General features: G+C 33.2%; 4 protein-coding genes across 6 annotated transcripts in view; 1 reads left to right on the top strand and 3 right to left on the bottom strand.

Annotated features, from left to right (window-relative positions):
• Positions 1 to 383: 383 nt before the first annotated feature.
• LOC148608690 (3 beta-hydroxysteroid dehydrogenase/Delta 5-->4-isomerase type 1-like) lies at positions 384 to 4858 on the bottom strand. Its single transcript, XM_088546604.1, has 5 exons — positions 4718 to 4858; positions 4074 to 4218; positions 3407 to 3571; positions 1813 to 2028; positions 384 to 1238 (listed from the first exon to the last, which is right to left on the bottom strand). The coding sequence occupies exons 2-5, from the start codon at positions 4204 to 4206 to the stop codon at positions 688 to 690; spliced, it is 1065 nt and encodes a 354-aa protein (XP_088402730.1). The 5' UTR covers positions 4207 to 4218; positions 4718 to 4858; the 3' UTR covers positions 384 to 687.
• A 1734-nt stretch (positions 4859 to 6592) lies between these two features.
• LOC148608689 (3 beta-hydroxysteroid dehydrogenase/Delta 5-->4-isomerase type 1-like) lies at positions 6593 to 11780 on the bottom strand. Of its 3 annotated transcripts, none has more exons than XM_088546602.1 (6): positions 11660 to 11780; positions 10612 to 10751; positions 9784 to 9943; positions 8925 to 9089; positions 7485 to 7700; positions 6593 to 7223 (listed from the first exon to the last, which is right to left on the bottom strand). In XM_088546602.1, the coding sequence occupies exons 3-6, from the start codon at positions 9920 to 9922 to the stop codon at positions 6670 to 6672; spliced, it is 1074 nt and encodes a 357-aa protein (XP_088402728.1). In that variant the 5' UTR covers positions 9923 to 9943; positions 10612 to 10751; positions 11660 to 11780; the 3' UTR covers positions 6593 to 6669. The 3 variants fall into 3 exon arrangements, with proteins under 3 accessions (XP_088402728.1, XP_088402727.1, XP_088402729.1); XM_088546601.1 differs by lacking the exon at positions 11660 to 11780 and adding an exon at positions 10936 to 11469; XM_088546603.1 differs by lacking the exons at positions 8925 to 9089; positions 11660 to 11780 and having other exon boundaries at positions 10612 to 10889.
• On the top strand, positions 11717 to 14837 carry LOC148608688 (3 beta-hydroxysteroid dehydrogenase/Delta 5-->4-isomerase type 1-like). The gene is made up of 4 exons (XM_088546600.1): positions 11717 to 11852; positions 12449 to 12613; positions 13351 to 13566; positions 13816 to 14837. Exons 1-4 carry the CDS (start codon positions 11717 to 11719, stop codon positions 14376 to 14378), a joined length of 1080 nt encoding a protein of 359 aa, XP_088402726.1. The 3' UTR covers positions 14379 to 14837.
• Positions 14838 to 15035: 198 nt separating this feature from the next.
• Positions 15036 to 26685, bottom strand: part of LOC148608687 (uncharacterized) — a 28762-nt gene continuing 17112 nt past the window's right edge. Inside the window, exons 12-19 of the mRNA XM_088546605.1 lie at positions 26551 to 26631; positions 26001 to 26133; positions 24669 to 24799; positions 22902 to 23012; positions 22223 to 22321; positions 19504 to 19646; positions 18900 to 19077; positions 15036 to 17058 (exon numbers count right to left, since the gene is read on the bottom strand). Of these exons, the coding sequence (XP_088402731.1) occupies positions 16933 to 17058; positions 18900 to 19077; positions 19504 to 19646; positions 22223 to 22321; positions 22902 to 23012; positions 24669 to 24799; positions 26001 to 26133; positions 26551 to 26631 (1002 nt within the window). The 3' untranslated portion in view covers positions 15036 to 16932. The remainder of the gene's footprint in view (positions 17059 to 18899; positions 19078 to 19503; positions 19647 to 22222; positions 22322 to 22901; positions 23013 to 24668; positions 24800 to 26000; positions 26134 to 26550; positions 26632 to 26685) is intronic.

Below are 26685 nucleotides of genomic sequence, written 5' to 3'. Positions count from 1 at the left end.
ATCAAGCAAGATGATCATGGTATACCTATATTCCAAATATCTATGTAATTTCTCAATATCTCTAAGGATGACCACGGTAAACCTATTTACCAAATATCACTTCGTAATTTCTCTAAAGATGATCATGGTAAATCTATATACCAAATCTCAATTATTGATATCTCTCAGGATGATTTTTCTTTGAATTAGCTGAGTCAAAGGATTGTATCTCTGAACCATAAATAATCAAACTTAAACAAAAATCAAACCTCTTCTGTTTTCTCAATATTCGCAACCGTGATTGTAAAGTGCAAACAAAATTATTTTTCCGGACTGACGGACGAAAAGACGGGTGGACGGAGTACAAAACATAATTCTCTCTTTATCGATAGGGATTTGTTAAAGAAAAACTAACATTTATTTACATAAGATGTAAAGACACTTATATGTGATCAAGTATAAACTTTGACACGCATGAAGAAATTATGGAAACATAATAATATTATTAACGGAATCACAGTCTGTGATGTGTATAACTTTATAACGTACATGTATATACCATTTAAGTGACCCTTTTCAATAAGATGTCATGTTTAAGGAAATGTTATTATGTTCAAAATCTATTGAACCTGATAATTTCGTTTCTTACTATCCATGATAACCGTTTTAAAGAAATGTACATAGCCTCAAGCTGTCTTCTGTAAACCATTATATAACTGACTTATAGAATCGTGAAGAACATTCCACTGCTGTTTTATTATTATACAAAGGTTTATACCCCAGCAGAGTATTAGCTTTGTCATATGTCAATGTAAAAGTTGTATTCATAAAAGCAATAGAACCATGAGAAAATTTCACATCAGGTAATTTAATTGGCAGGAATCTCAGGAAGAAAAATAAGCTGAAAAATATAAACATCAGACATTGAACCAACGGGTATGGTATGTACCACATGGACGGTCTGACTTTATATTGGTCTAGGAATGGCTTGAGAATGTCTAACATAGGACCAGTTGGTGTATCATCGGTAGCGAAGAAAAACTGTCCTCCCAAGGAGGGTCTCCTAGGGAGTAGCTCGGCAGCCTGTACAAACATGTGGGCCGTATTTCCCACATAGCTGTATTGTAATGTAGCATCCATTTTCCCGAATCTTGGGAAAATACCTCCCACGAAAGGTTTGATGACGTTAGGAATTGACAGGTAATCAAGTTCTCCGAACATTGGTATAGGTATAATTGTGAGGGTATAGAGTGTTTTACCTGTAAAATGAAAAATATAATAGTAAAAGTAACATCATGCGGTTGATTATTTGTATTGTCTATAGATCTGTACACACTTAACATTTTGTCGGCAACGTTTCCACCATTTTGCCCTTTTTATGCACCATACTTCACACTTTTGATTTCTAAGCAAATAATTATCATGAAATCCGCAAGGTGATAGTTAACATGTTTCTTGCATTTATTTGTGTTAATTTCTTGGTTTACAAAAATATAACGTATGCATACGGGAGAATGTGCATCATCGTGTTTTATTGAATTCCGTAATCTGTACAGAGTTACCTTTTATACTTCATCTAGAACACAAGGCAAATGGTTAATGGGTTAGAAAGGACAGGGTTGCTCATTTATTTTTGTGGGGTTTTTTTGTGCGTTATTTTTTGGGTTCAAATAGTGTGTGTCTATTCTCCCTTTCTAGTCGATATCCTTGAACTGTATTACTTTGATTACGATTTTAATTGTTGTTCCCTTAAATTCCGTTTCTATTCACATACTTATGACTTATTTTAGTAATATCTGATCATTAATGATCTTCCAGTGTCTATAATCTCACCATTTTGTAATTGTGATCCGTTCGCAGACAACACCAAATCTTGAGCACGGGCTTTACTTTTGCCGTATGCTGAATAATACATCTTTCTCGTCCTTTCCACCGTTGTTTCTGTTCCGTTGATAACTTCCTTAGGTCCAAGATATACCGAACTTGAACCACAATATATACAGTACTGAACATTCTCCTGTCGACAAGCCCTCAATATCACCTCTGTTCCTGTTGATTCATTGAAAGAAAAGACAGAGCGTGAATCATTATCATTATACCTATTATTTGTAATTAAAGTATAGGTAAAACAACTATGTTATGTTAATAAGCTAGATTTTTAGATGCGATTTTACACTTTCTAAAGAAGGGATATCATATCGCCCTGTACATATTGATGTAATACTGATAGAAACTGTACATAGTCATGTATTCTCTGAAAATACTGAAAAAGTTTAGGATAATAGTGTATATAACTATTTTTATTGGCATGTCATATTTGCAACTTCTGTGATACTTTTTGTATACTATTTAAGGGTGCATTTGCATTTTATGATTTATTATTCTGAAAGGGAGAGTAATCAAGGGAACCAAGATTCTAACGGAAATCAAAAGAATGTAATCCAGGGACAAAGACCAGACATTCAAAACAGACACACACAAAGAACATGAACTAACCAACACAATACGTACAACGAAACAAAAGCAAAAGAGCAACTCGGACTCCACTAAATACTGGTTACATGGACCATGTGCACCGGTGGGGTAAGCATCCTTTGCTTTTCTAGAAACATCCGACGAGTTTGTGATAAAAAGTCAAGTCCGGGGTAAACAAAAGACGAAAGGAAAACTATGACACGGTTAACAAATCGATTTCGTGGTGCAGTGGATAAACTGTAACGATTCACGAGTCTGCGTAGTTATAGCAAGCTCGTTATGGCATAACGTTTGACCTCCACACGCGGGTGATGAAGGGTTAGGGCTGCTATAGATGAAAGGAGAGTTGACAGTACGGAATGAAAAGTCATCGCGTTGGTCGTATAGTTTGGTCAATAGTTTTCCTTTTCAATCGATTTCCAAGTGCAGGTCAAGATATGAGGCTGACTCCACAGTGTCTGCAATATCCTTTATCTCAAGTTCTTTGGGGAAGATGCGATGAAAAAATCCCCCAAAACTAGGATTGTTTAATGACAATACGTCATCTATATAGCGGAAACTGAGATCAAAGAATTTTGAGGGTTCGCTTCAGCGTCTGCATGAACAAATGTTTCCAAATTCTTAAAAAAAAGGTGTTAATTGAATCAAACCGACGACCCGAAAGCATGTTACCTGAAAACAAACTCTTTACAGCTAGGACACAAATCTGTACCATAATGCATCAAAACATGGTTTTGTAAATACTTATTGTTTTATTTCTTTGTATGTATTATTTTATCTTCTTTGTTCTGGTTGTCTGTTTTCCATGTCTGGTCTTTGTCCCTGGATTACATTAATTCTTTTGATTTCCGCCAGAATATTGGTTCCCTTGATTACTCCTTATCATTTGTTTTGGTTTTATCACATTATCACAGATCAGACATTTGAAATAAATATGATATAAAATGTTTACCTTTGCAGTTGACCTCATGAAGTAGTTTAGTATTTGGGAATTGACTAGGATCTATAATTGATGCTATATGTATAACTATATTAACTCCTCTGAGAGCTTGTAATACTGCCTTGTCATCTGTTATACTACCAGTTAGGACCTTCACTGGTTTCCTCAAATCAAAAACTTAAACAGTAATATTAAATTAATTATATTTGGATTATAAATTCATGATTAAATGACATTGTCAAAAAAAAAAAAACCACCGAATAAAATCGAACATGTTATATGAATATCAGCTTTACAATTCAATGCTCATAAAAATATCTAATATTGTAGAATATTTGTGTATTAAATGATGTACATGCATGAATTTGACTGGTGCAATCTGAACATTCACGACTTAAAGTGGTCATTAATTTATCATCAAGTGGGCGATTTTCAATGTCTGATTTTTTTTCTCAAAAATCTTCAAACTTCTATTCCGATATTCCCGACAAGGTAGTCTTGTAATGTTTCAGTAATGCTGTTGATGTAGTATTTTGTGGAATGGCAATGGTAAAACAAAGAAAAAATGCTTAAGCTAGACAATGCAGCTTAGAGCAAGAATGATATTAACACAGTTCTTATAATGCTTTAGAATTACTTGTATTAATTGTACCTTATATAAAACGTAACTATTATGTACCTAGTTTTTGCTTGTATTCAGCCATATCATATACTCTGATTTCCTTAACATTGTTGCCATAGAGATGTAGATGTTTCACTACATGTTGTCCTAGAAACCCGTTGCCACCAGTAACCAATACCACGTGTGACATTTTAACGTTCACCTGCATTTAATGAAACAGAAATATTTGCTTTAAATAAAAAAAAACATATAACAGGAAAACAATTGATTGAAATTAAAAATATTCTTTTTTTTTTTACTTTCCCTTCATTGTTTAATTCACTTAAACAAACCGCGTACAGGGTTGTAGATTTAAGAAATAAATCACGGAAACCCCATTTTATCATTATTTTAGCACTGCGTTGGCCATGTATGTCGCATTGTTTTACCCTGAGCGATAGCGAAGTTAAATAACGACATAAAAATGATACAATGGAGTTTCCGTGATTTATTTTGATTCTAATAGGACTAGTTTCTTCGTATTTTAATAGACGCAGCCTATATGTTGCACGAAATATTGGTCATGTGTTTATCACTTTTTTAACGTGGCTGTGGTCTAAGTACGTCATATTAGAATTGGTTTATTTCTCTGTAATTTTATGCCAAACGTTATGCGACTCTCACACATTTTAATTAGTATAACAGAAATACGACTTACATACCTTTTATTCAGTTTGGTCCTGCTTCTGTCTGTCATCTACTGTGTAACAGTGCACACAGGCCAAGCTTATAAATATCTGTTATCATTGACAGACGGACAATAAACATTGTTATCGTTTTATATAATATGCATTAGGTCCAAGATAAAATATTGTACATCAGTTATATTTAATGTACTTTTTGTTTTGATCATTGTTTGTGTGTAACAAGGAATGAAAGCTGTTTTACTTATACCTCAATTTCCCATAATTATACCCACGATTGACACCACTTATTAATCTTCAAATACAATGCAGTGTTTCTGTTCTAATGCAACTGTTTAATTATCTATTTCTACGCAAATGACAATAATATTTATCAAGTTAGTATCAGCCTTTCAATCGTATTTTCTACATGAAAGAAGACAATTAAGGTTATCGGACTTCCGCATGTATATTGCAACATCGCCAAACGTTCAGGGGTGACATCGCTTAGAATTTTTCCGGACGTTCACTACATATGACTATCAGAGGGTTACTGTCAGCGGCAACCTTTCAGCAGTTCTTGAGGTAGATTGGTCAAAACAATTACATTTTTGGTGAGGAGTGTTTAATGAATTAAATAAAATATAAACAAAACCTAAAAAAAAGAATATCATACCTTCCCTTTTCCCCTTTAGTGCATAGAAAGTCGTAGTATATTCGAAACAATATTTGCTGAAGCGAAATATGTAAACTTGTTACGCAATTACATATATTTGATAATTATCAGTATTGTACAATTAGATACACTAATTTATGAGAAATGGTTTTGCGTAATTATGAAATTGATTTTAACGTTATTTCTTTAAGTACAATGTTTATGAAACAGCATTGAATCAATGTAATGTAGATTATCTCTTATTTTCCTAAAACAAGGACAGTTATTATCATTAATTTGTTGAAAAACAAAATCCTACCTTAATCGTTAACCAGGATTTACATATTATATCAGTCTCAATTTCTACATTTTAATTCTTTATTTTTTTTATATTTTATTTCAGACATATGTTACATTAACATTTTTTCCACCAGTTGCAAGCAAAGGTTTGAGAATACGTCTACGACAGGGATATTTTGATTTCATCAGTACAAAAGTTTAATGTTCATCATCACCAGTTTTTACCTCACAAACAAAATAAGATAAATCAGATTTCACATTTTGAAAAAAAAATACCTGACCATGTCTAACCCCTAACGCGGGTTTTACTGTTCCAACGCCGGTGTTTGTTAATCTATGGTCATTTCCTGAAGAAATAAGTGTATTGTGATAAAAACAAAACAAAACAAAAAACCCTGAACCCAAGGGCCTGTGGGCAATTCTTGTTAAAACGTTTCTAATTTATTTATTTACCTTGTTTTGTTACAGTTGTAACCGTCTGTGCGAGAATGCAAAAAAACCGTCAAACCCGGCGTCAAAATTCAGTGTTTTTGCGAATATCAGAGCGTTAGAAATACCCTGAATCCAGCATTGGAACCGTAAAACCTGCGTGACAGGCGGAGCAGGATTTGCTGACCCTTCCGGAACAGATGATAATACGGCCGGTTTTTGTGATAGTTATAATAATGTGTTTTATTTTCTTATCTTTAGTTTTTATATGTAATTGATTGTATTTTGTTAGCTACATTGTTTATGTGGATCGTCTCTGTTTCCCGTTTTCACGCTTTTGTCCTGCTTTTGGATTGCGATGTCTCTGTATTGTCCTTTAGTTCTGATGCTTCATGGTTTTTGTCGATAGTATATGCTTATCTAAGAATTGTCTCGACTTTGCTTGTTTATTTTAGATCAATGAACGACTAGTTTCCTTTATCAGAACAAATCAGTTACAAAGAGATAATACATCATTTAAGCTAGTCAAATAATGTCATTTTTGTTTAATCTATGAAATTTAATACCAGTTGACAGCATTAAAATTTATGTATAGTATCACAATAGGTCAGATAATATTAGTGTAAAATTTGTTCGATCGTTCTATGGCCACTTTGTAGCTATACATGGGTTTATATCCAAGTAAAGATGTGGCTTTATCATAAGTTACATAAAATGTCGTATTCAGGAAGGCGATACTTCCAAAGGTAAAATGTAAATTAGGTAAATCAACTCTTTGAAAAATTCTCAACACGAACAGAAAACAGTAGAGCAAATACAATATGAACATAATGAGCCAATATGGGATGTACCACCGTGACGCCTTACTGCCAACTGTAGTCAAGAATGGTTTCATTATATTGGGTAATGTATCTGGTGGACTATCATCTGATGCAAAGAAGAAGTTGCCACCGATGGATGGATTTTTTGGGAATGTATTTGCTGCTCTTGCAAACATCATGGCAGTATTTCCAACATAACTGTACTGCAGAATGGCGTTCATTTTACCAACTAGAGGATATGTTTTACCCTTGAATGGTCGAATAGACAGCGGTACTGCCATGTAGTCTAACTCTCCAAACATTGCCAAAGGAACTATAGAAATAGTTCTAAGTTTCTGTCCTGAAAAAGAATAAATCAAGAATTAAACGAGAGATTTCCTTGGTATAAATAAAACAGGAATGCAAAGGGTGCATTGTACTTGAATATGAAATGAACTAAAAACGTTGTGGTAACACAACTATTAGTAAAATAATTTGTTTGAAAAAAAAAGAAAAGAAGATATTTGAAACAAAACATTTTACTTATCTCGGGTAATATGAAATACTACATATAATTAAGTTTCAACAAACTTTGAGATAAATTGACAGGGTAACAAATTACCATTACTAAGGTCAGTATTATCTGCCGTCAACACCATTTCTTGTGCCGCAGCCTTTGTTGTGGCATACGCCTCGAAGTAATACCTAGACGGCTTCCTGACGGTCGTCTCATTACCTCCGACTACCTCTTCAGGACCATTATATACAGCACTAGAACTACAGTAAATAAGATAAGGAACGTTCTCCTGGCGACATGATTCTATAATAACTTCTGTCCCTAAAATATTAGTAAGACCTGCTAAATCAAATGGTAATCTAATTCGCAAAACATGCAGAATTTAGGGGAAATGATAGTTGTTTACAGATCGGGAATGAAAACTTACGTTAGTTCCTTATAACCAGGACTGACTACTTGCAGTAACTCCTCATAATCAGGACTAACAATTTGCGTTAACTCCTTAAATCAGGACTGACAACTTGCGTTAACTCCTTATAATCAGGACTGACAACTTGCGTTAACTCCTTATAATCAGAACTGACAACTTGCGTTAACTTTTTATAATCAGAACTGACAACTTGCACTAACTCCTTAAAATTATAACTGACAATTTGCGTTAACTCCTTATAATCATAACAGACAACTTGCACTAACTCCTTAAAATCAGGACTGACAACTTGCTGTAACTCCTTAAAATCAGGACTGACAACTTGTATCAACTCCTTATTATTAGAACTGACAACTTGGGTTAACTTTTTATAATCAGGACTAACAACTGTGGTTAACCTCTTTTTATCAGGACTGACAACTTACATTAACACCTTATAATCAGGACTGACAACTTGCTTTAACTCCTTATTATTAAAACTGACAACTTTGGTTAATTATTTATAATCAGGACTGACAACTTTAGTTAACCACTTATCAGGACTGACAACTTGCATTAACTTCTTATAGTCAAGACTGACAACTTGCGTTAACTCCTTATAATCAGGACTGACAACTTGCACTAACTCCTTATCATTAAAACTGATAACTTGGGTTAACTTTTTATAATCAGGACTGACACCTTGGGTTAACCCCTTATTATCAGGACTGACAACTTGCATTAACTCCTTATCATAGTTCGAGAAAAGAGATTAAAAAAGAAAATCGTCAAATAATCAAAATTCTGGTTATTATAGAACCAGAGAGGATTACTTCCACGAGGGGTGTGGCTCTTATTTAACAGAAGGCTCATCTAGTTGGCAAATCATGCTTTTTTATAAACAATCGATGAGTAGCGATGTATATCGGAACATATCAAAGTAATATGAAGCTGGTCTTCAAAAACATAAGAGCAAATGATTGTTCATAAAATGGGGATAATTCAATCGACGCATAGATGTATGATGCTTACAGTGACAGAATAAACATAATAAAGTAGAAGGTAAAACTTTTTGATACTTAACAATGACGTACTATATCGCTAATCTACAGTCAAGCAAGAAAATAATAACCTACCCCTGACATTAACTTCCTGTAATGCTTTCCAGTTTGGGAAGAGAGACCAGTCTATCAGTGAAGCTAGGTGTATGACTATATCTGCCCCATTACATGCTTTTCTCACAGATGTCATATTTGTTATGCTTCCTTGATAAACAACTAACGATTTGCTTCTCTCATACTCTGGAAAGTTGTTAGTGACACATGTACATGTATGTAGTTTTACTTGAGCCGTACAAATAAAACATACGATTTAAAGATTCTCATGAGTTAGCAATTAAATGTAAGAATAATATCTTATGGATGTTTAATCTTTAAAATTGGAACTTATTAATTTGCTATAACAAATTACATAAAATTGTGCAATGTCCCTGAACAGCTTCCGTAAATTGGTTACGTTTATTTATTTTTCGAACGTTGACGAATCTTACCAAACGATGCCATATCTAGAACTCTAATTTCTTATCAAGTTTTTGTTCAAACGATGCCATATCTAGAACTCTAATTTCTTACTAAGGTTTTGTTCAAACGACCCTATATCTTATCCTGTTTATGTTCGAACGATGCCGTATCTTGACCCCGAATTTTTTACCAAAGTTTAGTTGTAATGATGCCCTACCAGGCGTTTGTAAGAATGATGACATATCTTATTAGTTTTTTGTTCGAACGATGCCTTATATAGAATTCTCTTTGTCTATCCATGTTTTTGCTTGAGCGATATTGTTTATTACTAAGTTTTTGTTCAAACGATGCCATATTTTACAAAGATTGTTGGAATGATGACATGTATGCAAGTTATTTGGTTTATGGTCAAACTAAGCCTATTCAAGAACTCTTATATCTAACCATGTTTTTTTTTAACAATGCGGTATCTTACCAAGTTTTTGGACGAACAATGCCGTATCTAGAACTCTGATTTCTTTTATATTTTCAGTGAATAGTTGTAAGTGTTTGATAACATGCTGACCTAAAAACCCATTGGCACCAGTTACCATGACAACATACTTAACCATCATTTAGAAAAGATGAAATGAATCCTGGAATATATCAGAAAAAAGGTTGCAAACAATATTGAAATACAAATTTTACTGGCAAACACAAAACAAACATCTTGTCATGCAATCTTTAGTTCAAACGATGCCGTATCTTACCAAATTTATGCTTTCGTTTGAGAAGATACAGCATCATTTAGGTCAATGGCGGAGAGACCAGAGGTCCCTAGTGTAAGTCAGAAGTGGACTTGAATCAAATCATAGATCTAGATCGTTTATAAAAAAAAAAGCAGTTGTACAAATCAAAACCCATGCAAGGCCGGTACCTCTACATGTAGATTTATCTTGAACTTCTCGTTGCAGGATTTGACACTATATTATATATTGATGTGTTTGAGTATTTTCTTTTAGGTCATAATCGGATCTCGTTTTTTCCAGTCCTTTTGGTTTAATACTGCTAATGAGAATATTCCTTGAAACACTTGAATACTGTATACCAATTTTTACAATACAATTACATAGTTATATCCTTTATAACTTAATTGATTTAGTTATATGGTTTTAATTGTAATTACAAGTTGGAATCATTTTTTTTATTATTTTCTTTCCTTAATTTACTTAATTCGTATTTTTGAAGAGAAAAATATAAAATAAAAAGTTTAATAAAATTACCCTCTAATTTTAGGAAAAATTCTAAGAGCTATATGACTTACCATACAACACCATACAAAAATAGTAAAAATCCCAGTCTATCTGACATGATAACAATATTGACTAGATGTCTGGATCTAATTTTAGGGGCAGATGACCCGTATCTAAAACAGTCATGTTCATTATTTTTTCGGTTTGAGGTCTGAAATTGAAAAAAAAGTTAATATTCGTTTAGATGCATCAGCTACAATTCTAAGAACATAATGACTCTAAACCATTGCAACTGGACCTAAGTGAACCAATATATATTGTCATCTATAAATTTAAATATTTATTGAGTACGAAGTCCTAGCAGTAATTAATATGAATTTAACCTTTAACCTTACAAGCACTGAGAGCACGATTTCAGTCTGACGGAAAGTTAACCCGTCAAATGTTGTGATATATTGTGTCCAAACCAGTTATTGTGTCCATAATGAACTGTGCTTCAGTGTGTCATAAACTAGTATTGTGACCACACTTGCCACAGACATGGCACGAAGCTTTTAATCTAAATCGTAGTCTATCAATGTTATAATTTATCTGTAGTAGTTCTGTTTAATTAACAGGTATATACATGCAAATAGCCGTTCAGATTTATCTTTCTATCTATCACTAATCCCTTGTAAATATGATAGAATATGGAATGAAAATAATCTATTAAATCGCTGAATTTGCATCACTATTTATAGAATGAATTAATTCGGTTGACCTTGTGTGATCTTGTTGAATGGGAGGTAAGAAGTTTTACAGTACTAACGAAAGTCAATGAATGAATGTTTTACATCTGATATACATCGCCTTTTAGACAAAACATTCTTGTACTAAACATGTGTTAAATACCTTTGTTTCTTGATTCGGTATACTTACTCTGTGTTTCTTGATTCGGTATACGTACTCTGTGTTTCTTGATTAGGTATACTTACTCTGTGTTTCTTGATTCGGTATACTTACTCTGTGTTTCTTGATTAGGTATACTTACTCTGTGTTTCTTGATTCGGTATACGTACTCTGTGTTTCTTGATTTGATTCGGTATACTTACTCTGTGTTTCTTGATTCGGTATACTTACTCTGTGTTTCTGATTTGTAGGTTGTCCCTCTACAATCATTGACATGATACTGCCGTGATGGGGAGGAATGTTGTACTGGTAACAGGAGGTAATGGCTGCCTGGGACAACATATTGTCAAACACCTCCACCTACTGGCGACAGACGTCAGGGAAATCCGGATTCTAGATATCATGGAGTTCAAGCAAAAATTAGGTACTCGTAACTCTCTAGATAACAGGTCATTATATGGCTCCGCAGACATAATGGAGCTATCAGGGCATTCAGATAGTAATCAGGTGATTCTCTAGCCCTATTGATTCCAGCGAGTTCAGGCAAAAGTGGCGATACTATGCGACTCTATATGGGCATCCGGGAATTCCCACAGTAAATATAGAACTATGCATTGATCAGTGCGTTCAGCTACCCACATTCTCCATTAAAAACAGGAAATTCTGGCAGAAGACCAGTTATGTAATTCTGTACCAACATGTATATAGGTACCATGGATTTAAGGAAAAATTTGGTTGCTCATCCTCTCTATAAAACACCCACTGAAGGTCAAGCAGATATAGGGACCGGATCTCTTCATTTTGTCGATCTATTATATTCAATGTATTTGGTGATGTTGAAAAACGTAAAGTGTATCGAAATCTACGAATGTTCAACAATATGGCAATGATTATACAAAAGTATCACTTGTGCGAGAATGTGAATCCTTCACATACTAGTAATAAAATCAGTGCAAAAGACATTGCTATTTGTTTTACTACCGCGGTATAGTGCTTCATTTCAGTTACTTCTGATTTCAGATTATGAAGTGACAAAAGACGTGCGATCGTACGTCGGTAGTATCACGGACAGGGAACTAGTAATGCAGGCGTGTGAGGGTGTAGATACGGTTATACATGTCGCCTCACTGATAGACTGGAGACTGTTTCCAGATCAAAACAAGTTACACCATGTCAACGTCAAAGGTATATAGGACATCTGTAAAGGATACCGCCAAGGTATATAGGGCTACTTTAAAGGATACCACCAAGGTATATAGGGCTTCTGTAAAGGATACCACCAAAGTAAATAGGGCTTCTGTAAAGGATACCGCCAAGGTATATAGGGCTTCTTTAAAGGATACCGCCAAGGTATATAGGGCATCTGTAAAGGATATGGCAAGGTATATAGGGCTGCTGTAAAGGATACCGCCAAGGTATATAGGGCTTCTGAAAAGGCTTGAATAGCAAACCGCCAAGAAACTACTGCCTACCCATAGCATGTTTGTAATGTTCTACGTGCCGTTATTTTTCTTTTATGCAACGAGAAAGGCTGAGCAGTTCCAATTGAAAATAGCTCAAACATAAAAAAAGGGGTTCATTGCAAATTTTACTTGGAATGATTTTTTGTTAAAATAGTTGTTTAAACATTGCAAAAAAATGATTCGTCTGTTTGAAATAGGCACATGTACGGCTCTAGTTTTATTTTAATAAGATGGCTTGTTAATTACAAATATCAAGGCGGTTTCATTTCATTCAGACACCGAGACAGCTTCTTTATTTCAGGACTGATAAGGTTTTGTTCGATACAGGAACGGACCAGTCGATTTGTTACAGGAACTAAGATGGTTTCATTAATGCATTGCTATGTTTTTTTTTTCTATTACAGGAACTGAGAAGATTCCGATTAAAACATGAACTGGGATTGTTTTGTTTTATTACAGGAACTGAGACGGTTTTAAATGCTTGTAAGGAACAAAATGTCTCCAATTTGATCTACTGCAGCTCGCTCAGTATATTTTATGGTCCACGAGAAATCTGTTATGGCACAGAAACATCTGTCAAACCACAAAAAAGGCTTTACTTTGGAACATACGCCAAAACAAAGTCTTTGGCACAAAACATGGTCCTGGAATCTAATGGTTACAAACTCGGGAACAGTAAGAATTAATCATAGTATATCTATCCTTATACAAGTTCATCAATTAAATAGCACCGGTTAGGGAAAATTGTTTTCTTCGATTTTATACGGTAGCTAAGCCTTTACAAAAGTCACCAACAAACTAAAAAGGAGAAAATGGTTGTATGTCAAATTTGATATTGTTTGCTTGACAAAAATTTGATATATTAATAGGAACAAGTTCATTTGATCAGATTATTGTTCTCATTATTACTTCCATCTAATTTAGATAAGACCTTATGCACAGTTGCCATCCTCCCATTACCTCTGTATGGTGAACTGGACTACCTCAACGTATATGCCAGCCTCAAACCATTCGTCAACAAGACATACACCCTGATTGGTCCAATGACAGCTCGTGTCCACTACAGCTACGTTGGTAATTGTGCCTATATGTTTATCAAAGTCATGGAAGCCATGAAACAAAACCCAGAAATTGGTGGGGAATATTTCTTTGCAGCAGACGACACTCCACATGACATTTTCCCAGGCACTATCAGACCATTTTTTCAGCAGTTTAACATAAAGACAACAAATTATCATGTACCTCTCTGGCTGATATTGACCTTCATGCTGTTTGTCTACAGTTTCTTGTACATTGTACGTGTATTTAGAACTGTAGATGCAGCCAATCTAGGTTTTACTACTGGAAGTATATCATTTCTTAACACTACATGTCATGTTACTTATGACAAAGCTAAAACATTAATGGGATACAAACCTTTGTATGATTATAACACATCTATAGAAAGGTCACAGAAGTTTTATGCCCAGGCTATGATAGAGAAGTAACTGAGCACAAGATTCTATAAATATTTCCTGGGGATCCTCTCAAATATACTTTAACAGGAGGACGACCAAATAATTTGGGGGGAGAACTGAAAAAAAATCTAAAATGAGTATTTTGACTCAGATCTTTTTGAATTTTTCTTTTTCATCTTGAAGATTGGAGGGAAAAACGTTTGATCCTTTCAAATCACTCTGATCTGAACATTGTATTTTTACATATATGAAAATAAATATTTTGATCAAAAAAAGTTTCTAGTCCACCCTTCAATATCAAATGGTTGTCCCCTAACCAGTTGCTGAAAAGTTGGCTATACATGACATTAACGTTCCTCAGTACTTTTAGACTGTGAACACAGAGAATTGTATTGTAACATAGACAGTAAGTAGTAAATCCAGTCACATTAACAACCAAATCTAGTGTAGTTTTATACCATTTTTTAAATTTTGAAATTGTACTATAAATGTTTATAAAATTCATTTTTTTCATTTATTATTTTGTTCACAGTATCTTTACTGTAAAATCAGAAACTAATGCAAAGTTTGAATGGATTTTCATCAATTTTGCAAAAAAAACAACAACAAAAAACATAAAACACATTTATGATAAGCAATGACAAAATCACTAATTTTGCAATAATATTTGAATTTGAGTGATATTAATTCATACTTGTGAACAATATTTTATTAGGAATTTATTGTAAAATAAACTTAGCAATACACACTGTTAACAAATAGAACAAAATTAGCAATGGTTACAAACCACATACAATGCATGTTATTTAAATTATCAACCTGCAATGATATATCAATAGATCATAGATTTATCTACATGTATCTATAGAACTTTTAAAATATCTATTTTGATACCTTAAAACTTTGAAGATTTACTGATTGTTCTGGTGCAAATATAAAGCGTAGTATGTATTTTGACACCTCAGAAGTAACCAGATTTTCTAATCCATAGATTTGACCTGTTACATTGATACCTCAGAGGTTTCCAGATCCATACATGTTATACTGGGAGGATCAAATCTCCAATTATCAGAGGTTGACCCCTGTCCTACAACTCTAGCAATCAAATCTCTAATTGTCAAAGATTGACCCCTGTCCTACAACTCTGGCGATCAAATCTCCAATTGTCAGAGGTTGACCCCTGTCCTACAACTCTGGCGATCAAATCTCTAATTGTCAGAGGTTGTTATATTAATATATAACAAGAACAAAAACTCTGTTGAAGAGCTGTATCATGGACTGTTTAAAAGTTTAGTAAAAAAGTCACAACAGAAAATTTTATCTAATTCAATCATTGTTTCAGACAGAAAATCTAGAAAGATTCTTCCACCCCCACTAATCCTAAAAAGGTTTTTTTTATGCAATTGATATTGATAGTTTGTGGTTAAATGTCCTATGGCACATATTTCATACATATCAGGGATGTATGACCAATCAAACAGACCTTCTGAGTGTGTAACTGGTATGACCAATCAAACAGACCTTCTGAGTGTGTAACTGAAAATGGCTGAATAATACAGATTGAGTAACTGATTGTTGTGGAATGATTAACAAAAGTAAATGCTGAAATCACTTTACTTAATGCATGATATTGACAGATAACTTTTAAAACAACAAGTTAGCACAATTTAGTAATACTTAAACACACGAAAAAGATAAAAACTATATAAGATTAAAACTATTTACAAGTTAAACTTATAGTCTTAAAGACAGAGGTATAAAAACTTACATTATTAAAAAATCTAAATCTTTGATGGAATGGAATAACACATTATAGGAATGATGCTTTATAAGCTTGATATATAACCTTTATACATCTGTGTACATTCCATATATCTATAGTTCCCTTCACATAAATCAAAATAGCTATCTACAATAGCAACATTAGCCATATCTATAAAATATAATACATTCCCAACAGGATATTGAATCAATGAGGGCTGTTCAATTAAAAGATGTGAGGCACCCAAGGAAGGCATTTTTTCACCAGGGGAGCCACCCATAGAAGTTATATTGATGCTGTTTTTATTAAAATTTATATTTTGTCAGAAGATCTGAACACCTACCCATATACAAAAAAAGGCCTTCCATCCGTCCCTCATATGTTTTACTGGAACCGCCCTGAGTAAGTTGTAAGTACGTTTCCAACCTATTTACACATGCAAATTTTCTTCATGTGAAATTCGAGAGAAGAACTTGAGTTATACATGAGAGCTTGATTTAAGCAAAACTTAAGGGAATATTATCTTATGAATTTCACATGAATTTCATCCAAAGAAAATTGGCCTGTGGATGATGCAAGGATAAAATGATTAATAATACTGGTGAATATAGATAACCTGTTAAATACTTGTCATAAAATTCTTTGAGTTCACTTTTCCCTGTAACATAATATGCTATTCCACTGACATGAATATAATCCATTAACAGAAACAAAGAAGACAACATTAACAAACATTGTTTAAATGGCGTTTTCTTTCCTTTAAAAATATATATGTAGCTGCCTTTTGAAGTATTTGATTTGACTGGATTTACTCCCCTTTGATCATGTGGTATCCAGTCTAATCATTCTCAGTTTAAAATTGTCAGCTAATACACATGCTGCTTCATTAGATCCTCCACAGTATCCAGATGATGAGAAAACAGTCAATAATTTACCCTGTTGTTGTACCTAATGAAAGAATTAAACATCATGGAAACAGAACATTTTTGCTGTCTAGAATTATGAAACAAGGGGCTCCCTGGAGCCTGAATCACTCATCTGGTTGAATTTTGCCTTTCAAGGGCAATAAATAAAACAAAAAAAAAGTTGTCCAACAATTTTGACTCAAGAAAACTTTGATAGGACTTATCATAAGGATCATTTCAGTAAATGAAAGTCTAAATCTATCATAGTTTTCAAGACATTGACTGAAAACTGTGAAAAAAAAACTGTCATTTTCCCCTGTCAAGGGCAATAACTCTTATAAGAAGGCCACTGACAAATTTTATGCCTGAAGACTTTTGTAGTCCGAAAAATAAGGATCATTTCAGCAATTGAAAGAATTTGGCTAAACCTAATGGTTTTGGAGATATATGTGAAAAATATTGTCTGACTCCTATGTTCTATTTTTAGTAACAGTGGCCATGTTTTTTGACGGATCAAAAGCCTCCAATTCAATTATATGCAAGATACTCCAAGGAACACTTATACCAAGTTTTGTTTCAATTGGTAAAATAGTGTCAGAGGAGAAGATTTTTGAAAGAAATAACATTAAAAATAGCAAAAAAATTTGAAAAAGGGCAATAACTCCAACATGGCTTAATAGATTAAAATGAAAATTTGACCGCAGATAGATCTCATCATGCTGAACACTTTAATTTCTTTCAGAATGGGCTTAACCTAACCGTTTTGGAGATACATGCAAAAAACTATTGTCTGACCCCTATGTTCTATTTTTAGTAATGGCAGCCATGCTTTTTGACAGATCAAAAATCCCCACATCAGTTCTATGCATGATACCCCAAGGAACATTCAAAAATTCAAAAACCAATTTGGTTCCAATTGGTCAAGTAGTGTCAGGAGAACATTTTTGAAAGAAATAACATTAAAAATGAGCAAAAAACGTCGAAAAAGGGCAATAACTCCAACGTGGCTGCACACATTAAAATGAAAATTTGACCACAAATAGATCTGATTATGCTGAACACTTTAACCTGGTCAAGATTGGGCTTAACCTAACCGTTTTGGAGATATAAGCAAAAAACTACTGTCTGACCCCTATGTTCTATTGTTAGTAATGGTTTTTTGACGGATCAAAAATCCCCACATCAGTTCTATGCAGGATACCCCAAGGAACATTTTTTGATGGCAATAGCTCACATGCCCTTCAGCCAGGTGAGCTAAAAAGTAGAGATCTTCTCAGATGTCTAATTAAAATAGTGGCTTCAAGAAGGGGCAATCATCTTTACCTATGAAATGGATAATTGAAAGCATTCTAAATTTTACGAACTTAACTGCGTATGTACCAATGATGGGTTAAAATCCATCAAAGGATATGCTTTCTAGTGTTCATAAGGTTGTTATGTATGGAAATACAAATGGATTGTAAGCAAAACTATATCCATTCCCAATTTCATTTCACCCAAGAGCCTTTTTTTAAGGATTCTGACACACTGACACATTAGTCATCAATTTGATTCGTGTCATTGCGAAATATGACAGATATTTGATTGTATACAAGGTTTTTTTGTACTAAAGATGTTTTCTCTGATATCTCGTCTACCACAAAAGTAACTTAACTACTTCAAATTACTGATAACTAATGGGCTTTTCATCTCCAGGGTTTTTCTTTGAAGAAAAACTTGTAACCAGAAAATATTAAAGATGAACTCTGACAAAACATAAAGAGGACGCATATTTTCAAACATCATGTTATTTTTACAAGCTGTAAAATAAAAAAGAAAGCTACACTTCATATGAAACAAACTCCGACTTCTGCCTTTCTATATGATAACACTAAGTACCAGTACCTGGAATCCTGCTTCCTGTACTTCATGAGCCCTGATGACATGTGATAGTCCATTTCTATCTAAAAATGCATTTAATGCCTCTATACTAAAGAAATGTGCAGTTCCTCGCCGAGTATTGAAGATAAACCCTCTGTTCTTGTTCAGGTCTTCCCTGATGTCAGCAGTTGTAGACTCTACACTATAAGTGAACAAAGAATTATATAAAGAGTTGCTTCCCATGAAGGTGATGGGAGTGTATACACCTGAATGAAGGTGATGGGAGTGTATACACCTGAATGAAAGTGATGAGTGTATACACATGAATGAATATTTAGGATGAGTACAAATCAATGTAACACACAAAATAAATCTGTAAGAATAAAATTATGAAGGTGCTCTTTATTACAGAGGGTTAATACACAATAAATGAAAGACAGTTGTAAATTTGATTATACTTACAATAAGGCACTGATTTTCACTTATCGCTTCAGAATAAATAACCCAAGGTAAACTGACGTTTTCCTCCAGATTTTTAAACCTTTAACATTTTCTAAATGGGTTTACACAATTCACAGAAATGTCCATAAGCATCCAAAAACTAAGAGAAACTTTCACCCTTGGATACCTGATTGGATCACTCCACATTATTTCCCAAGCAAGCGGACTTTCTACTTCTGGATCCTTAAGGGGGCACGGAACCTTATTAATGTTTTCTATCAAACCACCTTCCTGTTCAACTCCTGGGATGCCACCATGCACACAAAATATCTGTAAAGAGAAAGAAATATAAGATCATTCATCCTATGATTCATGGAAGAAGGGTATCATTCAAACCAGAGTTGGTGCTATATCTACTCATAGTTCTTCATAAACAGAGAATACTACATTGTATAGTACATGTATTACCAAGTGTGTTTACACTTATTGAAGATGTTGTGATGAACTCTGTAAGTATATACTATATTTATAAATAGTACATTTCTGGTGTTTTACCATATATGTTACTGTTTCTACAGTATTCATGATATGTCCATTTTTCTACAGTATTCATGATATGTTCATTTTTTTACAGCTATGGTATTGCTATCTGTGACAAACAGATTATCATTTTGACCAGATCACTTTTATTGTCTGCATCAGATAACCATTAGGATGGTTTAAGGGTACCTGAAACTGTATTAATTTTTGCAGTGAACAGATACGTGTGAAAAATAGTATCTTCGAAATTAATTTGTTAACACTATGAAACACAAATCACTTTTTAAAATCACACAAATTAATATCTGCAAATATGTTCACTTAAAAGAACCTGCAAATATTAGCAACAGCAAAAATCAATATGTTTAAAGTATATGTATACTCCTAGTCTTTAAAAATAAAGTGGATTCCACTTAATTACATACCTGTTAGTTGTATATTCCTGTTAATTGCACAGAAGCTCAAAGAACAAAAACATTTCCCATCTTATCCAAATACAAATTTCCTCTTATTTGCATAACATAAGACCAAAAATTAGAAAAATTCCTCTTAATAGCATAAATATTTTTCAAAATTTACTCAAAAATGTATTTTAATGGGTTAAACAACAATTCATTGTTAGTGAAATACCGGCATATTGCTTTTCAGAAAATTTAGGAAGAGTCAATTTTTGCATTTTCCCCATTTTTTTTAAATACTTTTCCAAAAATTTGTTTTTTCACTTTTCCAAAATTTATTTTTTCTTATGAAAATTATATGCTGGTGAGATACATGTATTAGCTTTACCAATTTTCTGATTGTAAAAGTTTTATTCTTCCATCGATTTCATGTGACTGGCTTAAGCCACTTCTTTTCAGGTATATCTAACTGCAAAATGTACTCATATAGTAGTGTTCATCTTTTTTATTGGTCACTAGTAGATTTCTTTATGTTAATTTTATTAAAAAGATTAAGATTTTTTGGAACTTAATTTACTTTGCATTTCTAACAAGGAGATAAAACATACAGAAACAAACCGAGATAAAAAGGCTTTAATTGTGGATGTTTGTGTGTAACAAAAGATTAACACGCAATGTTGTGTACATTTTTGTACATCTGCAGTGTCAGTAAAACATGTATGAAATCGGTCACCACTGACCCAGCTGGTATTGCCATTGTAAGGACAAGGAAGGAACATACATGCAACAATGAGCATGTTTAAGAAAGACAGTTTCTTGTACATGTCAGAAAACAATCCAGTGATTTATCAAAGTGCTCGGCTGCCCCAATAAGAGCTGAACTGCAAAGTATTGAAGAAAACAACTTGCAAAACAGAGATATCCGAAACGCTGCACTTTCATTGTATTAAAAAAAAAAGAAAACATTTCCCCGCATTACTGAAAAGCTAAGAGTAAACTCATGCCGCAGTTGGAATTATTGATCTGAATACCAGTAAAAAGGAAAACTCCATAATGGTAAACGATGTTGAATCTGCTATCATTATTTTCTCAACTACCACTAATAAATGTATCTTTGTAATGATATTCAGAAACTATTCCTAAATGGTACTTAAAAAAGCTGTCCAAAATATTTACAACTATATACTATTCATGTTTGCAAAAATGGGAATTACATTCAGTAAGTGTTCCCACGAAGACGAAGCATGCTACAGGAAAGTGTGGTCCTTCATCATTGAGTCTTGTTTAGAGAATGGTCTAGAGTTAAAGCCTCAAGTTATTCACATTGACATTTCCTAATACAATTCAATGGGTTTTAAGTTTTGTGCCAGAACTGACCTGTGAAAGACTCTGCCTTTTAACATTGCTAATGGAACTTCTTACAATATATGAACTGTTTTACCATTTTATAGTGTCGGTTTTATAGTTTTACCTTTTAGTGCTTGTGCATTTTAACATTGCTTATAGAATGATATGAACTGCTGTGGTAGCCCTTGTATATATGTCCATGTATGAGCCACCTGATGAGTACCCTTGGCAAAGATGAAACATGACTGGATTTTTTTTTTTTTGAAAAGCAACAAAAATTTTTTGCAAAAGTTATAAAAAAAAATTTGGAAAAGCAAATCTTCGGTAACACCTCAGTTTTCGAAAGAACTTTGTTTTTACAACAATATTTTCTCTTTTTTTGACTAGACACAATGGAAGGAATCTAGTTAGACATGATAAAAGAATATGTCCCACTTCAACATTAAAAATATTGTGTATTTTCCTTTAAAATGATAATTTCTGTTAACTGCATCCATAAAGATCTTATCCACAATGAACACAACATCTATAAAATTAGTAGTACATGTAACCCCCTTACAACTGCTATATGCTAGCATCAATATAATTAGAAACATTTGTTAACTTCTTACAACATCTTACCCGATCATCTACAGTTGCAGCAATTGGCATAGCATCAAAGCAATCATTAACAGCTTCCCAGATCTGTAGTCCAATATTATCTCCAAACTTATTTATACACTCACTGTATAAAATTTAAAATAGAAGATAGTTTTGATTATCTCCCTTTGGACACAAAAAATAAAAAAAAACAATGCAGTGTATGTAAAGGAACAGAAAGGCCAGGCATGTACAAGTTTCTATATCATTTTAAAGAAAGAATTTGTATATGATTTAAGGCTTTGCCTTTATGGGACAGAGCTATTTGTATTAATGACTTTGAATATAATGCACTACTATACTGGTTAAATTAGTGTTGTACTGACTGGCCGGAAAATTCAAGGCTTAGTCAAACACCAGTTCTGCATAAATGTTTCAGTAAAAAAAATCACTTCTGAATTATGTACTTAATTTCCAACAGTAGAAATTTAGCCATTCATGTTTTAGACCTCTTACATATATAGAACATCACTGACACTACAGGACATCACTGACACTCTATCCCTATAATTTAACACCTCTTAAATATATAGAACATCACTGACACTACAGGACATCACTAACACTCCATCCCTATAATTTAACACCTCTTAAATATATAGGACATCATTGACACTCCATCCCTATAATTTAACAGATTTAAATTCAGTCAAATTTCTACTTGCGTTCTAAAAGAGAACATTTCCTGGACACTTCTAAGTTCATGGTTCCCTCTCAATAAAACAAATTTTTCTGGAGCTAACAGCTTCTCAGCAAATAGATATGATACAACCTACGAGAAAGAAATAATGAAACACATTTTGGTGGCAATAACTTTACAAAGGGGTAATGCATAAACTGAAATATTCTTTTTCAATGTGGATAAATTTATCTTGATTCGCAGAGTTAATGCTGACAGATTAATATTTTGGAAAATGCTTACAAGTAGGATTTCATCCTTAAATTGGTCTACTTTAAATATTACACACAGACTTTCAAATTTTGCTTAGTCTGACAATGAAGCTACATTTATGAATACATGTATGTTGGTTTTGGTTGCATTTAAAGCAAGTTGACCCCAAACTCTGACCTTGTTGAACTGGAAGCACAAGGAAAATAAAAGTATTGTTAAGTGAAACCCTCTATTGAATTAGTAACAAAGGAGTTTAATCTCCATGGTCATTTAAATAGACACTTTAATTCATGCAGTTAGACAGCTGATGGTTGGAGATGTTTATCTGTTAGGACAGTTTCTTTAGGTGACCACTGGCATGTGATAACAAAACAACAAATGTACAGGTGAAATCAGTGTCCAAATAACAAAATGCTGTTATAAGCTCACTGTAAGTTTATGTTACATGTAATCAATTGATAAAAGATATTTGTTCATTCTCAAGCTGCCAGAAAGAAATCAATATCTGATGCTGACTGGTACTTATATTTTTTTTCTACATTTACTTTGAATAAGGTTTGCCACCTCTGGTGGAGATAACAATTTTTTCTTCACTTTATTCATTATCCACCAGTACTAAGTTTATGAAGAGGTTTGGTTTGGTTTTTTCTGTTAAATACAAAATTATAAACATTGAAAGAAAACACAAAAACGCACACTTGGCAAGTTACAAAAAGATTTACATACATCAACTTTTATTCAAACTGACAATAAAAAGTTCAGGTCCAAACTTAATGTATCTTGTTAATACCAAGAAATTGTACACTGTATGCTCAGGTACTGTGTCACATTTGGTTTATTGTAGAAAAATTGTTAGACAAATCAATTGTAACACTCCTACAAAAATTAATCCTGTCAAAATTTCTTTACTTAACCATAATCATTCATCATTAATGAAGTGTTATTCACTTTCATCGCCCAGATTTATGAGGACCTTTTTTCTCTGAAGTTGACAAATGACCACTAAGTTTTTTTCCAGTAGAAAAAAAATTCTTACAGTGTCTCCTACCTTCAGCTGTTTAACTGCATGGATGTAAGTGTCTTTCTAAATGCCACAAAGATTAAACTTCATTGTTATCAATTCAATAGATGAGTTCACTAAGCAAAACTGGTATTTACCTTGAATCACAACTTGGGGTCAACTTGCTTTAATAAAATGTTTGCATTTCAAGTCTGTTAAATGAGATAATATTAACATGGTACTAATGAACTGATATCAATGGAAATTTTGATGACCCCTTGTTAAAAAAAAATCTCTTGAACTACTATGGAAAGCTCCATGACCTAAAATGGCAATTTTGAGGAATATATAATATTAGCTACTTCTCTATATCAATAGATTACCTACCTCAACTCCATACTCCCCTCTATCTATGGATTACCTACCTCAACTCCATACTCCCTATCCATGGATTACCTACCTCAACTCCATACTCCCCTCTATCCAAGGATTACCTACCTCAACTCCATACTCCCCTCTATCTATGGATTACCTACCTCAACTCCATACTCCCCTCTATCTACATAATCACCAAGAAACAAGAAAGAAGCTGGTGTCAACATAGGACCCATTCTCCATAAGGCCTTCTCAAAACACACCAGATCTCTATAGTTACCATGGATATCACCTACAGAAAGAAATATGGTAAATATATCACTATCATAACAAGGATCACAGAACAAATGGCTTCATTCATACCAAAAACTTAAAATGTATCAAATACAAAGACTTATTGCTCAAATAAGAAAGCATTAACATATTAGTCAAAATGAGGTCACAGCAGTGTTAAATAAGTTCTCATGAAACTTGGGAGGTTACCAGGCTTTTTAAGTGGGAAACATCTGCAACATTCTTAAAGAAACTAATGCTGGTATTCTATCACAGGTTATATTGATACAGTTGATCATTGTAAACAACAAGCATAAAGAAAAAAAGTGCATTTTACAATTTCTATCAAATCTCACTGGGGTGAAGCTGATGACCATGACAGTCATCAGCGTTACCTCAAGATGGCAGAGGAAAATTCAGACAAGAATATTTTTCTTTCTTGAAGTTGTTCATTAAAGATACTGAACAAATCAAATATAATAAATAGTTGGTAATACTTCCTAGTCTAGAATTTGTCAAGAACTGGTGTTTACCATGGCGAGAAATGGCAAGAATTAGTGTTTATCATAGTGATAATCTGTGTTTATCATGTTTATCATGGTGAGAATTGGTGTTTATCACAGTGAAAAATGGTGTTTACCTTGATGAAAATTGGTGTTTATCATGATGAGAATTCACTGAAGGAAGTCACTGAAAACTTTTATCTTTCATATATCGGTACTCTTTTATTTGTTCACACTTTTTTAAATTTTTGTTTATATTTGTTTCTGTTTTTTTTTATTTGTTTTTTTTGGTTGTCTTGTATGGAATTAAGGTGGAACCTTATCCTAATCAATGAATTTTAAAATTATAACTATATTGTAACTGAAGACCATGGTAGTGGTTATTTCCCTTAAACATAAATTCTTAAAAAATAAAGAGTCCCTTGCGATAAAATAATTTTGACCCAAAGTGAAGTCTTGTTCTCCCATACACTAGGTGATACATACAATAACATTTAACAAGGAACATGTAAATTTTTTTAAAAGCTCCCACCTTACCAAGAATATTAACTAAAGCTCCCACCTTATCAAGAATATCAACTAAAGTTCCCACCTTACCAAGTATATCAACTAAAGCTTCCATTTTACCAAATATATCAACTAAAGCTCCCATCTTACCAATTATATCAACTAAAGCTCCCATCTTACCAATTATATCAACTAAAGCTCCCACCTTACCTAGTATATAAACTGGGGCAGTAAGTTTGACTAGCCTGGGTTCATCAGAGAGAATTTCCTTGGTTTGTCGACATAAAGTTAATAAACATTTAGCCAGAGCATTCTTCTCCACTTCACCCCAATCAAAAGCAGGCTGTAATAGATTTTAACGAAAGTAAAAAGATGATATAATAACAAAATGCTAAGATTATTATATAATTAAGTCCTAAACAAACCTTCATTTAACTAGTACCACTTGATTCATAGAATATTATACATTGACGTACGTTAACAGTAAGTATAGACAAATCATTTTAATATAATACATGTACTTGACAATCAAATGTAAATGAATACAGTAATGATTTTTAGTATATATCTTATCAAGGCTAACAATTTGAGAAAATTCTAGTCCTACATTTATAAGATTGATAAAAATTTTCCAAAAATGTCCATATTTTAACCATATTAAATTAATGTTTGTATTTAGCCAGCACATGGGAACTTCTATAAATATTCAATAACTTCTCTTATTGTACAAAACAGTCATCACAAAACATGATATAGCTACCTTGGCAGGACTTCCATTGTCACCTTTCAGAGCTCTTTCAAAGTACCTCAAACCAGTTAACATCTCATTAGGATGGGATCTCTGGTAAAGAAAACATATTTTAATAGTCAAAGAGGAATCATAACAATCAACACA

The sequence above is a fragment of the Perna viridis genome, chromosome 9 (genome assembly GCF_037379345.1).
Source record: "Perna viridis isolate PV_CMFRI_1.1 ecotype Kerala chromosome 9, ASM3737934v1, whole genome shotgun sequence".
In the NCBI taxonomy this organism is placed as follows: Eukaryota; Metazoa; Mollusca; class Bivalvia; order Mytilida; family Mytilidae; genus Perna; species Perna viridis.
Note: the sequence above shows the minus strand (reverse complement) of the source record. Positions and strands in the feature narration are given on the sequence as shown.